The sequence below is a fragment of the Zootoca vivipara genome, chromosome 11 (genome assembly GCF_963506605.1).
Source record: "Zootoca vivipara chromosome 11, rZooViv1.1, whole genome shotgun sequence".
Taxonomy (NCBI): domain Eukaryota; kingdom Metazoa; phylum Chordata; class Lepidosauria; order Squamata; family Lacertidae; genus Zootoca; species Zootoca vivipara.
In genome coordinates, this window is record NC_083286.1 from 15,524,584 (window position 1) to 15,539,611 (window position 15,028).

General features: G+C 45.5%; 1 protein-coding gene across 1 annotated transcript in view; it reads left to right on the plus strand.

Moving 5' to 3' along the window:
- Positions 1 to 2,974, plus strand: part of ALDH7A1 (aldehyde dehydrogenase 7 family member A1) — a 28,605-nt gene extending 25,631 nt beyond the window's left edge. Inside the window, exons 17-18 of the mRNA XM_035099986.2 lie at positions 147 to 222; positions 1,849 to 2,974. Coding sequence (XP_034955877.2) covers positions 147 to 222; positions 1,849 to 1,903 — 131 coding nt within the window. The 3' untranslated portion in view covers positions 1,904 to 2,974. The remainder of the gene's footprint in view (positions 1 to 146; positions 223 to 1,848) is intronic.
- The last annotated feature ends 12,054 nt before the right edge of the window (positions 2,975 to 15,028 follow it).

Below are 15,028 nucleotides of genomic sequence, written 5' to 3' on the forward strand. Positions count from 1 at the left end.
AGATTGTTTAGCCTTTAGTGAGGAGAGGAAAGAGGCCGAATGGTTCTATATATAGTCTGTCTAGATAAGAGCTTCTTTGAGAAGTGCAAAGCGGCATTCCTTGGTTTTTCAACCTGTAACATCTCTTGCCACCCCCTTCTCCCTAGGCGGTAATAAACACACAGGAGGCGGAAGAGAATCTGGCAGCGATTCGTGGAAGCAATATATGAGACGAGCCACTTGGTAAGAGCTCAGGGGTTATGGCCGTGTAAATATTATCTGAGTTGCCCTTTGGGGGAAAGCCAAATAAGCAAAGCAAACCACGATTTACCCTTAACCGTAAGTCTAAAGATGTTAAGGGGGAAAGAATGCGAAAACATAATTTAATTAACCGAGTCTAGATCCAAAATCAAATGTCAACGTTCACCACTGCCTTCCTCCCGGCAGCTGTTGTTTTAAAAATAACAAGCAAGGCATGCAAAACGCATGCAAAACTTGACCCTAATTTACCGAGAATTGGGTTATAATTTTGCGTCGTTTCATTTCTTTTCTTTAATGTTACATTCTTGGTTGAAAATAAAAAGTAGAAAATCACAAGTGCAAAGGTGAGGTAAGACACACACACACAAAAGGAGGACAAGCAGGAAATAGTTACCATAGAAAACCAAACAGAAAAAAAGATATTGCGTAAAACAAAAAGGGGGGAAATTCTTATTGTAGTTAACCAGGCCTTAATTTAAGAGTGTTCTTTCAATTAAGAAACCCCTATGCCTATATGCCAGAGTGTGGTTTGCGGTATGACTTGTTCCATTAGTGTGATAGCACAGCACTAGAGGGAGCTGTTAATGTATAGCTTAATGTATATGCATAACTGAATTAATTATATCTACATTATTCAGGCCAGGAGTAAGTCTTGTTTATTTCCATCTTATGTGTGTCCACATGTCCTTGTTATCCTGGCAACTTCAGAGCAAAGATGTTTATTGGCAGGAACTTTTCTGGCAGAAACTCTCAATGCTTCCCCCCCAAAACTGTGACATTAGTTTGAAGTTGCTTGAGGTTAATCCGCATTCTCCTTATCTCTGTGAGAGTGTTTTTAGATCCACTTGGCTGCTGTGGGGAACAGGATTGTGGGTAAATAAATAAAACAGTCGTACCCTGGTTTTCGAACAGCCTAGTTCTCGAACATTTTGGATCCCGAACAATCGAAACCCGGAAGTGACTGTTCTGGTTTGCGAACGTTCTTTTGGAATCAGAATGTCCGATGGGCTTCCGCAGCTTCTAATTGGCTACAGGAGCTTCCTGCAGCCAATCGGAAGCCACGCTTTAGTTTTCAAAGGCTTTGGAAGTCGAACGGACTTCCAGAACAGATTCTGTTCGACTTCCAAGGTACGACTGTAATAATAAAAATAAGTTGTTGTTGTTGTTGTTGTTGTTGTTGTTGTTGTTGTTGTTGCTGTTGTTGTTGTTAACAGAAGAACAGCAACTTGCATCCCATTCAATTCAGGGATTTGGGGAACTTGTGGCTTTCCAAATGTCGGGCCTCCCAATTCCCATCAGTCCCAGCCAGAATGACCAGTGGTCAGGGATGATGGGAACTGTAGTCCAACAAGATCTGGAGAGCTGCAGCTTCTCCATCACTGTGCCAAACAGATCCAGAGTGGTGTGCGAGATAATCCTGAAGCCATGTGATATGTTGAATAAAAATGCAAATACAGTAACTGGTTTCTAAACGCAATAATGGAATGCAGAATGGCAAAAGATGTTCTACATTAAAAATAGCAGTAGAAAAACTAATGTTATACATTTTATTTCTTATTTATTTATTTATTTCAGTGACCAAATCTGCTTTATCTGTTTATCTTTCAGCACCATCAATTACAGCAAGGATTTGCCTTTGGCTCAAGGAATCAAGTTTCAATAGCATCCTTGCAAATGTGCTACCCTGGCTGAACTTTGCATTGAAGAATCAGGTCCCTGTTGATTTGAAATGTTGGACGGAACTCCTAAAATCATGTGGCGTTGAGGAGACTTGACTGCTGCAGTGTCCCCGGAGACATACCGAGGGTCCCTCGCGGCCCCTGGGCCCAAATCCCTTTGCTGCAATAGCCGCATTAAAAAGGACTGCATTTTACGGAACCCAAGTACTCGTACGGTCTCGAGAGGAGGAAGGCTGAAAGAAGCTATCTTTGTGCTGCACTGTGAGGAGGACGGGAACATTCTCCTGTGTCTGATCTCTCAGTGCATTGCCACACAAATATACAGGCATACCTCGTTTTATTGCGCTTCAGTTCATGGCCCTTTGCATATATTTCTCCTGGCCACTTCCAGGGTAAAGAAGCCCCACCACCACCACAAATACTGCCCCTCTTTTGGCCACAGAAGTGGAGTTGAAGCTGTCCCCCCCCCTCCTGCCCCCGCAGTCAGGCGAGCCTGCTTAATAGGCTATAGTACTGTGCAAACATAACTTTTATACACACTGGGAAATCCCTAAAAACGGTGTGACTTGCTTTATCTTGCAAATTCGGCTCATCGCAATATCTCCAAGGTATGCCTGTACATCTTGCATTCGGTAATCGTCTGCCTTCATACTGCCTTGCCATTGTTCTTCCTGCTCAGCTCCCAATCTTACACAGATGACTGGAAACAGATTTTTTGGGGGGGGGGTGTTTTTTGCTTCCACCTTGGCTCCCCCCCCCCCCGGGCCAATTTTGTCAACCCCTAGGTATGTCCCTGAGAGTTCCTTTCCAGAAATCCCAGTTAGGCAGAATATTGCACACACATTCTAATAATGTATCCAGGACTCTGGCCCTGTACTTGAGTTCCAGCGAAGCGCCAGTACCTCTTTGAATCTTAGAACATGACCCACAAAATTCTCAAACGCCGCCTGTGCCTGCTGCATTGGTCGCGCACGACGAAACTGTGCCAAAGTGTATTGGAAAGGATTCCTATGTAGTCGGCTGCAATGCAGAAATAAAACTTCTACATCCCTTGCTATCCTGATCGACCTGCTTATTTATTTACTTCGGATCTCCAGTGTGCTGAAAAGTAATAATAATAATAAATACTCTGGGATTAGGCAGAATTTTTGTGCTCATAGTGTACTGCTTGCGGTGAGATGAAATTCCTTTTTCTTAAACAAAAAAAAGTAAAAATGGCTATTGAAGGCCTGTGATATTTCTATGCAGTGCTTCTTTTCTAGAAAAAGAGGTGCTGGAACTCATCATGAACAGAGAGGGACCAGAATTGAGTTAAAGTGTCAATGTAAAAGTCTATGTAAAAGAGTTCTATGTAAAAGTGTCTTCTTTGGCAATCACTTGCAGCCAAGTAAGATTGTCTTCCATGAACACGGTCTTAACAGTGAGTCCATAAGTGACTGGAGGCCAATTCTGGATCCACACGGCCTTCCACAGTGGGGACATAGGTTTCCGGGCAGGAGCTGGTCACGGTGAAGGTTTGTCAAGTGTGCCTTCCGCTTAGCATGTTTCTCCCTTGCGTCCTGAGTTCGAGTGTCTTCAAAGCTCATGACACTTTTGGTCAAGGCTGTTCTCCAATTGGAGCACTCGCAGGCCAGTGTTTCCCAGTTGTCGGTGTTTATACTACATTTTGTACAAAGCAGGGGTCAGCAAACTTTTTCAGCAGGGGGCCAGTCCACTGTCCCTCAGACCTTGGGGGGGCAGACTATATTTTTTTGGGGGGGGGGGATGAACGAATTCCTATGCCCCACAAATAACCCAGAGATGCATTTTAAATAAAAGCACACATTTCTACTCGTGTAAAAACACGCTGGTTCCCGGACCGTCCATAGGCCAGATTTAGAAGGTGATTGGGATGGATCCGGTCCCCGGGCCTTAGTTTGCCTACCCATGCATAAGACCAATGACTGTTCACAGCAGTAGTAACCTCTTCCCAGTTTTTAATACCCCAGAGGAAAATAAATCCTTGGGTAACATACAGCTAAAGATCCATTTAGAGATGGAGATTATTATTGAACATGCGGTTGGGAGCAGGGCAGAGGAAGGAGATGCTTTGCCCCCTCCCAACCACATGTTTAATCAGGAACAAAACATCAGATCGGGTGGTGAGAGGGGCAAGGATGTGTTGCTGCTGCTTCCTCAACCCATTCCCAGCACAGACCCTGCAGAAACTGCCTGCTTCTTTCCTCTCCCTGCTCCCTGACCACCCTGGGTCTCTCCAGGTGGGCTTCCTCAACCTGCTCCGTCCCAAGCCTGGAGCTAAACCCAATTTGGTTGGGAATGTGGGCTTCAATCAGATCAGATGCACAGCTCTAGGAAGGGGCAGTCTTGCATACCCTCCAAGTGTCCCTCTTTTTCAGGGATGGTCCTGGATTTACAGAAGCTGTTCCAGATTCTTAATTGACCCCAGAATGTCTCGCTTTTCCTTAAGGTAAAGGTAAAGGTGCCCCTGACCATCAGGTCCAGTCATGTCCGACTCTGGGGTTGCGGCGCTCATCTCACTCTATAGGCCAAGGGAGCTGGCGTTTGTCCGCAGACAGCTTCCGGGTCATGTGGCCAGCATGACAACGTTGTTTCTGGCGAACCAGATCAGTGCACGGAAACGCCGTTTACCTTCCCGCCGGAGCGGTCCCTATTTATCTACTTGCACTTTGATGTGCTTTCGAACTGCTAGATGGGCAGGAGCTGGGACCGAACAACAGGAGCTCACCCCGTTGCAGGGATTCGAACCGCTGACCTTCTGATCAGCAAGCCCTAGACTCTGTGGTTTAATGCACCTATTTTATCGGAGAATGGTTGGGGGCATGGTAGGGCGTTCCTATTTTCATCAGAGAAATGTTGGAGGGTATGGAGCTATGCAACCATACAGATGTTTTTAAATGCTTAATTGTGTGTGTGTGTGTGTGTGTGTGTGTGTGTGTGTGTGTGTGTGTGTGTGTGTGTTTGTGTGTGTGTGTGTGTGTGTGTGTCCCAGAGTGACTGGGGCAACCCAGTCGGATGGACGGGTTAAAAACAATAAAATGATGATGATGGAATAGGATGCCCCTATTTTCATCTGAGAAATGTTTGAGGGTATCGTCTTGTTTGCAGAAAGTTTGGTTACCAGGCCTTTGGGAGGGGAGCTTATTTCTGCGTGCAGAGGAAGGTGTCTAAAAAGCATTGCTGAAGAAATGCTCTAAGCTCCACATGCATCCAAAACTGCAATTTGCTTGTCTTTGGCCTTCTGGTTCTCACTATTGTACCTTTATCTATGCTTGAATGAATGCCTAGCAACTAGGTGAAGCCCCAGGAGCTCTGCCGCCATCAGTTTTTACAGTTCCCGCAGGCAATTCTGAACATCCTACAGTATCTGCAATTCTGTTTAGGGATATCCAATCCTTCTGACCAAAGGACTGTATTTTTGCAGCTAGGTAAAGGTAAAGGGACCCCTGACCAGTCGTGACCGACTCTGGGGTTGCGCGCTCATCTCGCATTATTGGCCGAGGGAGCCGGCGTATAGCTTCCAGGTCATGTGGCCAGCATGACAAAGCCGCTTCTAGCAAACCAGAGCAGCACATGGAAACGCCGTTTACCTTCCCGCTATAGTGGTTCCTATTTATCTACTTGCATTTTGATGTGCTTTCGAACTGCTAGGTAGGCAGGAATTTTTGCAGCTACATGTAAGCAAATTAGGCAGATGTTGGGAATTTTATTATTATTATTATTCTGATTCAGCACATGTGCTCAAAATTCATTCGGATGGCTTTTTAGCACTACAACTCCCATCATCCATTAGACCGTTTGCCATCCTGGCTGGGGCCAATGGGAGTCGTCATCCGAAAAAATCTAGCAGGCACTAGGATAGGGAAGGCGAATTCTACCTCTTGGCTTTACAGTGTCCTCAGAGAATAACAGCACTTTGGTTTGCTAGATAGCTTTTGCAACCATTCCAGTGGGAAGAGCCCTTTCAAAAGGGGCCTTCAGCAAATATTCTTGGCATGGATTCCAGCGTTACAGATAAGCTTTTTTTTTTTAGAAGAGCAGTATTTATGAGGCGCTAATGAAACAAAGACAAGTTTAGAGATACTGTAAACAAGTTGATGATCCTTAATTTCTGGTTTAATTATCAGAGGCTATTGAGTAGATTATAAATTGCAGTTGCTGCTAGTTGATCATTGTTCCCCGAGGAACATTGTTTGAGTAGTTGTAAAATATGTCCTAGAGCTGCGACCGTATTATGCGTTGGAAGGAGCTGCTTACCATTTCGCGCAGCTGCTGTTTGCTTCTTCTGCTGTTGCTCAATTGCCATTGAGCACATAACATCAGTGAATCCAGAGTGTTGAATTACACAGACGATCAATAATTCACCGGCCGGCACTGTATTTGCTTTCCGACAGGATGACCTTGAAGGAAATGTTCTCTTTCCCTGGCATCTTTTAGAGCTTGGTCAACGAAATAGACTCTCCACCATGTGTGACATTCTGAAAGAGGTGGTTTTGCACCAAGGAAAACTCTTGCAAGAGACCATTTGCCGGCTCAGTTACCTGCTAACATTTTGTACATATTAATGCCATTATTGATAGGATGCTGTAAGCCACAAGTCCGAAAGAACCAAGTGCCATGATCCCTCCTTGGACATGGGATCAGCTGAAAAAATGTCAACGTGACCTGTTTTGAGCTGGATCTACTCTGAATTCTCGGAATCCTGATTTATTCCTTTGACCCTTATGTGAATTGTTTTGAACGTGGCTCGAGTTTCCGTGTAGGAAAGCTGGAGGGACATCAACCATGCGACCATTGTTTGTGACTGTCCTTTATGGGCTCACCAGTCCAGCACAGGCTTTTTAAAGAATGACGTGGTCCACTGAATCGTAAAGTTGGAAGGGACCCCGAAGATAATCTAGTCCAACCCCATGCAATGAAGGAATAAGCAGTTGTCCCATATGGGGATCGAACCTGAGACCTTGGTGTTATCAGCACCATGCCCTGACCAACTGCACTATCCAGATACTGTAGAGTGTTTAAGCATGCTGGGTTATTTAGGGAGTTGTTGCGTGTTGTGATTCTTGCATCAATTTGTTCCAGTGTGTTTTGTCCCATATTTTGCTTTATATCTGTTTGCGTCCCACAAAAGCCACATGCAGACATTACCCTTCATGCCATCATAATCGCACGGAGGGAGAGAGTGAGGCTTCGCCTGCCTTTTTGCAAATACAGTAGAACTTCGGTTTCCGAGTGTCTCGGATGCTGAACATTTCAGTTTTCGAACACCGAAAACCCGCAAGTAATTGCTTCCATTTTCATACGTGCCTTGGAAGTCAAACGGCTTCCAAGGTGTGTCCCTCAATTTTCTCAATTGATTTTGCTGGCAGCCCATTGCGCCTCGGTTGTCAAACGTTTCGGAAGTCGAACAGTCTTCCGGAATGGATTACGTTCAACAACCGAGGTTCCGCTGTAGTTAACTTTCTTTTGGCTTCTTGTATTAGCAAAACGCCTTTAGCAGTGGCAAAGATTTGCTGTTGCAGCTTCCAAAAGATTGAGCCATTTTTATTTTACTTTGTGATAAAATTTTATTGTTGTTGTAAGCATATATATATATATATTTGGCTAATGATCATTAATTATTATTATTTATTTCCTCTGGTTGACCTGTGGTTGATACAATAAGATGACTAAATGCTTTGCATCTCTTCCCCAACTCCCCTCACACTAGACAGTTAACTTCACATAATTTCAAACCCAGCATCATCAGACTTCCAAACTGGAAAACCTTCTCCCAACTTTGACCTTTACAGACATCCCTCTAGTGTTTCTCAAACTTGAGTCCCCAGCTGTCATAGGCGCCAACTCCTAGATGCCAAGGCCCCTTTGCCCCCCAACAAAATATTTGAGGGGCTCCCCCCCACAAGTTGATGGCCATTGCTATCCAAATGGTGTTCATGCACCATGTCATGTTATCAATGTGGTCTAGGGATGGGACAAATCTGTCTTCTCTCCTTCTAATTTTTCCAGCTTTAAAATTCAGTTTGCCGCATTTTCACATCCGTTTCTGAGTTTTTAAAAAAATAATTTAGTGTGTATTTCTCTTAATATACACATTTTGCGAGCATTTATCCCTAATAATGCCCCCCCCTATTATTTCCATCGAGATACACATTCACACACACTTCCCCCTAACACAGATACCCCCTTAGTTCCCATTTTTGGTTGGAGAACTGCTTTGCAAAATTAAGAGAAGTGCGCATTTCGGAGGGAAGCTTCATTTTGCTTTGCATGTTTCAGAAAGTGTGAATTTAATTCCCATTAAAGTGCAAACCACTCTGACTTTCTCCCCCATCCCTAGCATAGTCAGTAGGAGGCTGGTCCTTCAACATTGTTAAAGGTAAAGGGGCCCCTGACCATCAGGTCCAGTCGTGTCTGACTCTGGGGTTGCGGCGCTCATCTCGCTCTATAGGCCGAGGGAGCCGGCGTTTGTCCGCAGACAGCTTCCGGGTCATGTGGCCAGCATGACAAAGTTGCTTCTGGCGAACCAGAGCAGCGCACGGAAACACCGTTTACCTTCCCGCCGGAGCGGTCCCTATTTATCTACTTGCACTTTGATGTACTTTTGAACTGCTAGGTTCGCAGGAGCTGGGACCGAGCAACGGGAGCTCACCCCGTTGCAGGGATTCGAACCGCCGACCTTCTGATCAGCAAGCCCTAGACTCTGTGGTTGAACCCACAGCGCCAACATTGTTACAGACCAATAAGTCCTGCTTTCTTCCTCCATGAAATTATAATTGTGCTAAGGGTAGTTCCTCTCAGTTTTGAGACTATATATACACATTACAGGTAGGCTGCAAATTATCCCCCCCCCCAAATAGCTGCCACATCCTGAACGAAGCTATTGTTTTCGTTTCCCTCTGATGCGGAGAGCCCAGGACTAATTATTATTATTTTTTACAATCCTTTCTTAAGGTAGCAGCCATGTGCTTCAGTTCTAACCAAATCATTGGGCTGAATACATTTGTGGCTTGGAAGTCAATTTACATTGTCTCGATGCTGCAGCTGGTATGAAATTGCTGATCTAGAATGCACCGGCAAATTTAATTCTATTTAATTTGGGCTTAGTTGGTGCCATGGGTATCTTTCATACCGTGGATGTTGAGTTAGCATTGCTAGAAAGGTAGCATTATAGCCAAGACTGGTTACTGAGGTTATGAATTGGCCACTTATCTGAGCCTGTGCATTGTTGTATCTTATAGTTGTGGGTTTGGCGGGTGTCGCTGCTTACATTTCCAGAGTGAGCATGTGCATTTGAAAGAGAGGGAGAATATAACTTGCTAAATAACTGTCTTTACTCCAGGAAAATACATGCTGTAAAAACATAACCCTCCAATGAAAATAGGGACATCCTATTCCATACCCTGGGACACGGGCGGCGCTGTGGTCTAAACCACTGAGCCTCTTGGGCTTGCTGATCAGAAGGTTGGCGGTTCGAATCCCCGCGGTGGGGTGAGTTCCTGTTGCTCGGTCCCTGCTCCTGCCAACCTAGCATTTCGAAAGCACACCAAAAAAGTGCAGGTAGATAAATAGGTACTGCTCCGGAGGGAAGGTAAATGGAGTTCCCATGTGCTGCTCTGGTTTCGGTGTTCCGTTGTGCCAGAAGCAGCTTAGTCATGCTGGCCACATGACCCAGAAAAACTGCGAACAAACACCGGCTCCCTCGGCCTGTAAAGCGAGATGAGCACCGCAAACCCAGAGTCGTTCGCGACTGGACTTAACTGTCAGGGATGCTTTACCTTTATGTTTTATTCCATACCCTTCAACATTTCTCCAAAGAAAAGAAAGATGTTTCCGATGAAAATAGGGAAGTCCCAAGGAAAAGCGGGACATTCCAGGATCAAATCAGAAAACGGGATGACTTCTGTAAATCCAGGACACTTGGAGGGTCTGCAATAATAATTTCGTCTGCATGCACACGAAAGCTCATACCTATGACAAACTTAGTTGGTCTCTAAGGTGCTACTGGAAGGAATATTATTATTATTATGTTTTGCAATAAATTTGTTACTCCTTAAGGTGCTACGAGAATCTCCCTCCTCCACCTCCAAAATAGGCTAAAAGAACTATCACTCTAGAATAAAATAGGAAGTAGCTGCAACAATATTGTGCTGTTTCCCATTCATTCCTTTGCACAAGGTGTTAGCGGACAACTTCCAGGTCATTCCACTAACGTTTGAATGAGGACAGAAATGGGTGGGTGGGGTGGGTTATATCCATAGATAGATGAAAACTCAAGCTTAGAGGAAGAGGAAACACCAGTCCTGCAACATGCTAGGAGTTTCTTCTATTATTATTTTGTAGCCTTTAGGTGTCACTGTTGGTCAGTGGGAAAAATATACTTGGTCCGTAGCAGAAGGAATGTTAGTTTTCTCAGTTCTCTCTTTTTCTTCTCATGAGGTCACAATGGATCAGCCTCTGCATTCATTAAGGCAGATGTGTGAAATGCAAGCCTCTACTTTTATGAGCTCTTCTACGTTCCAGCACAGCTGGGGACATTGGTTTGTGTTTTTTTTAGTTGATAATTACATCTACTTCAGTCAGCTTTAAGTCTCAGTTGATTAATATCATTCTGCACATACCCGCAGCTCCAACAAGTAAGATGAAAATAGCCTTTTTTAGGTTTAACTGCAATCTAGCAGCCGTTTTCCGCCGTGAACCGCACACCATATTGTTTTGGCAAATATACACAGGTGTGTTTGCTTACTTCCATGTAACAGGCAATCTGCCGGATTGTACTGGTGCTAATGCTATTGCCGTTTGTTCAGCAAAAGTCACCAGGCCTATCTTTGTTCTGTTTCTGAGTTCTTTTAGAACACCAATTAATCTGACACCTTTCTTTCTTCTTCTTCTTTTCAAAAGCGACACACATTTGCTTGACTGAGGTTAGAAAAATGAACAAATACATTGAGGTAGGTGAGAGCTTTGCTTCTTTGCAATCCTTTGCCTACCGTAGTTTCCTGCTTAGAAACTACCGACTGGGTTGGTGAACTGGGCAAGCATGTATTGTGCCTGCCTTTGCTATTGAAGAATGGATATGTTTCTGCAACATGGTGCTTTTCCGTACTGCTGTGACAAATGATCAAACCACTCCGATAGCATACCTGCCAAGTTGCTGTCCTAGAAATAAGGGACCGGGCCGGAAGTAGCAGACTGGAAGTAGCACTGCTGCCATTTTGGAACTGGGCGGAGCATGCTCAGAAGTGACTTTTGATGCTGCTTTGCCCAGTTCCAAAATGGCCACTGCGCCAGAAGTCGCACTGCAGCCATTTTGGAACTGGGCAGAGCAGCATCAAGAGTCGCTTCTGAACATGCTCCGCCCAGTTCCAAAATGGCCGCCGCGCCAGAATAAACCGGGGAAAAACAAAAAAATCCGTTTTTTCAGCTAAGAACAGCTGGAAAAACAGGGATTTCCCGGAGAATGCAGGAGACTTGGCAGCTATGTCCGACAGTCTCTGTGGAGCTATTGGCAGTGAGTAGGAATATCGGAGAATTCTGATGGAAATGGGAGCGGACTTTGTGTACTAAGTCCAGAACGGAAATCAGCCCAGTGAATACAATTGGTATTTGCTGTTTTCAGTCTGCAAACAGTGTGTAATAAATTGATGACTCCCCACTGCCCCATTTAGATGGCGCGGTCTAAACCACCGAGCCTCTTGTACTTGCCGATTGGAAGGTTGGTGGTTTGAATCCCCACGACGGGGTGTTTTCCCATTGCTCTGTCCCAGCTTCTGCCAACCTAGCAGTTCGAAAGTATATCAGTGTGAGTTGATAAATAGGTACCGCTGTGGCGGGAAGCTAAACGGTGTTTCCATGCGCTCTGGTTTTTGTCACAGTGTCCTGTTGTGCCAGAAGCGGTTTAGTCATGCTGGGCACATGACCCGGGAAGCTGTCTGTGGACAAACGCCGGCTCCCTCGGCCTGAAAGCGAGATGAGCACTGCAACTCCATAGTTGCCTTTGACTGGACTTAACCATCCAGGGGTCCTTCACCTTTGCCTACCTTTGCATCAAAATGAAGGCTGTGGAATAATGTAACAGCTATGTAAAATTCTCCCACCATGGCCAGCGAGACAAATGGCATAGTTTTTGTTAGAAGCCGAACTGCAGCACAGGAGAGACAGCGCTGCATGCAATGAACATTGGTGAGAATGGAAATTGGTGCCTTCTTACATTGGTTGCAGGGAACATCTCATGGGTGGGGAGCAGGGGAAAAGTTCTGTTGTTCAATGTGTGTCTGCAGGTTAGGTCCAAGTGCGAGGTGGAGCTAGTGGGTTATACAAGGGGTGCAGGGGTCATGTTTTTGTTTGCCCTCTTGTCCTGGGCAAGAAGACTCACCTGAATCATTTCCATCCGGTTTCCTTCTCTGCCGAGGTGGCGCTGTGGGTTAAACCACTGAGCCTATGACTTGCCGATCAGAAGGTTGGTGGTTCGAATCCCTGCAACAGGGTGAGCTCCCGTTGCTCGGCCCCAGCTCCTGCCAACCTAGCAGTTCGAAAGCACGTCAAAGCACGCTCCAGGCGGGAAGGTAAACGGCGTTTCCATGTGCTGCTCTGGTTTTGCCAGAAGTGGCATAGTCATGCTGGCCACATGACCTGGAAGCTGTACACTGGCTCCCTCAGCCAGTAAAGTGAGATGAGCGCCGCAACCCCAGAGTCATCTGCGATTGGACCTAATGGTCAGGGGTCCCTTTACCTTTACCTGGTCCATCCATGTATTGTGCTCTGCCTCTCTTTATTACCTGTTTTGGTTGCAGATAAATCTTAAAACATTGTGGCATAAACCAAAGACTGCCGCTCCTTATTAATCGGCTCTCTGAGGAAGAGAGGCAAGAGACGTCTCCTTTACCATTGTAACTAGCTCCAAAACCCATGACATGGTAGAGTTCTGCAATATGGAAAAAGCAGCAAGGACAGACGTCTCCGCACCCTAGTTTTTGGCTTGCAGTGTGCATTCCGCATTCAAATTTCCTGAAATGGTGGACCAAAAGCAAATTGAAGGATTACAAAGGATTTACTGACTGTATTTGTACAGGAGTGGCAGCTAGCGAGAATTCTGTATATGAATGAGCCAAATGCCCTCCTTAGCCTTGCTGAAGCAAATTGAAGCTTTCAAACTGCTTTGGAAACATAAAGGTAACTCTTGATTAAAAGCTCCCATATTTATAGCAAGCAATGGCATCAAACATAGATAGAGAAAGTATAAGGTACAAATATTAAGTGGCTTGTCCGTTGTCAGCACAATCCTATGCCTGATAGCAGAAATCCCGCAGAATTGCTGCCTGCACCTCGGTTGCACCGATTCAAAGTCCTAGATTTTAATAAATAATAAATATATCAACCATGTTTATGGCACTCATAAATGTAGGGAAACATAAGTAGCCAGAAAGAGGAAATGTGAAACATTATCGAAGGATTAAGGCGTTATCTTAATTTCCCTAAATAATTACAGTTGTACCTTGGTTGACGAACGCCTTGTGACTTGAATGTTTTGGCTCCCAAATGCCGCAAACCTGTGAGTGTTCCGGTTTGTGAATGTTCTTTGGAACCCAAACATCCGACGCAGCTTCTGATTGGCTGCAGGAGCTTCCGTTCGACTTCCGAGGTATGACTGTAAAGTGGTACCTCGCTAAACGAATGCCCTGCTAGATGAATTTTTCGCTAAACGAATGGGTTTTGCGATCGGAGGTTGCCTCGCAAGATGAATTCGTTTTGTGAAAAATCCGTCTAGTGAATCACAGTTTCCCATAGGAATGCATTGAAATTCAATTAATGCGTTCATATGGGCAAAAAAATAAAAAAATAAATTCAACGCATTCCTATGGGATTCACAAGATGAATTTTTCGCAAAACGAATTGACTCACATAATGAATTAAATTCGTCTTGCGAGGCACCACTGTACTAGGTAAAACCCCTCAAATAGAGCCTTCCCAGGATGATGTTATTTCTGTGTCAAAACATATTTAAATATCTGGTCATTTTATTTACAGGTAGGTAGTCGTGTTGGTCTGACGTAGTCGAAACAAAATAAAAAAAATTCCTTCCAGCAGCACCTTAGAGACCAACTAAGTTTGTCATTGGTATGAGCTTTCATGTGCATGCACACTTCTTCAGATACTTTATCACACTTTTGCCTCGGTGATTGTATAATTTTTTTTTATGACATATTATCTCAAGACAGCAGTGTTTGAAGTCAACGTTCAAAGTTTCCGAGTAGACTGATTTCAGCCGGTTTGAAGCGGTACATCTATCTTTACGCCTTTTGTAATATGTAGCTAGGTAAGTGCATAAGGAAAAGTCCCGCTGAATCAGGCAAATGGCCCATCTTGTCCAGCATCCTGTTCTCACAGTGGCCAAGCAGATGCCTCTTTTGATAAACCCATAAGCAGGATCCGATCCCCCCCTCCACTTTCTTTTCCCGTGGCTTCCGGCAACGGGCATTCAGAAGCATCAAAGGGATAGACACCAAAAGTGTGTTTGTCTCCCTTCCTTTTTTGCTGACTTTTGACCATGGAAGGGTCAAGTTGCCAAGGGTTTTATTGTGTTACTAGTATCATGAAGCCCGTTAAAATAACGGGTGCTAGAGCAGACCTGCTGCTCTAGCAACCTCGGGGACATGCGCAGAGCTGATGAAGCGGCGGGTCTGCGCTCCAAGTCCCAACGGATAGAACTGACCCGATGGGGTGGGAGTTAGGAGAAGGCCTCGCTTTCTTTCCTCCTCCACCGAGGCCAGCAAGCAGCCCTACGAATTCCCTTCCTAGACCTCCTACCTCAGCCCGGCTCGAGCGCTGCAGTGGCCTGCCCGCCTCATTCTCTCTCCCGCCAGCGTCGCTCCTCGCGCGGATGAGCCGCCGCACCGCGCCCTGAGGAGGCCGGGCCCGCCTCTCCCGTCAGGGCCTACAAAGAAGCAGCAGCAGCAGCGCCCGGCGAAGGGGAATGGGCGGTCCTCGTGCCCACCTCGCCGCCTCAGCCTGGCTCGTCTCCCTGCCGGGCCGAGCGGACACCAAGCTCCCCTCTCCGAAGTGTCTCTGAGCTCCAAGTCCCAACGGCTGTC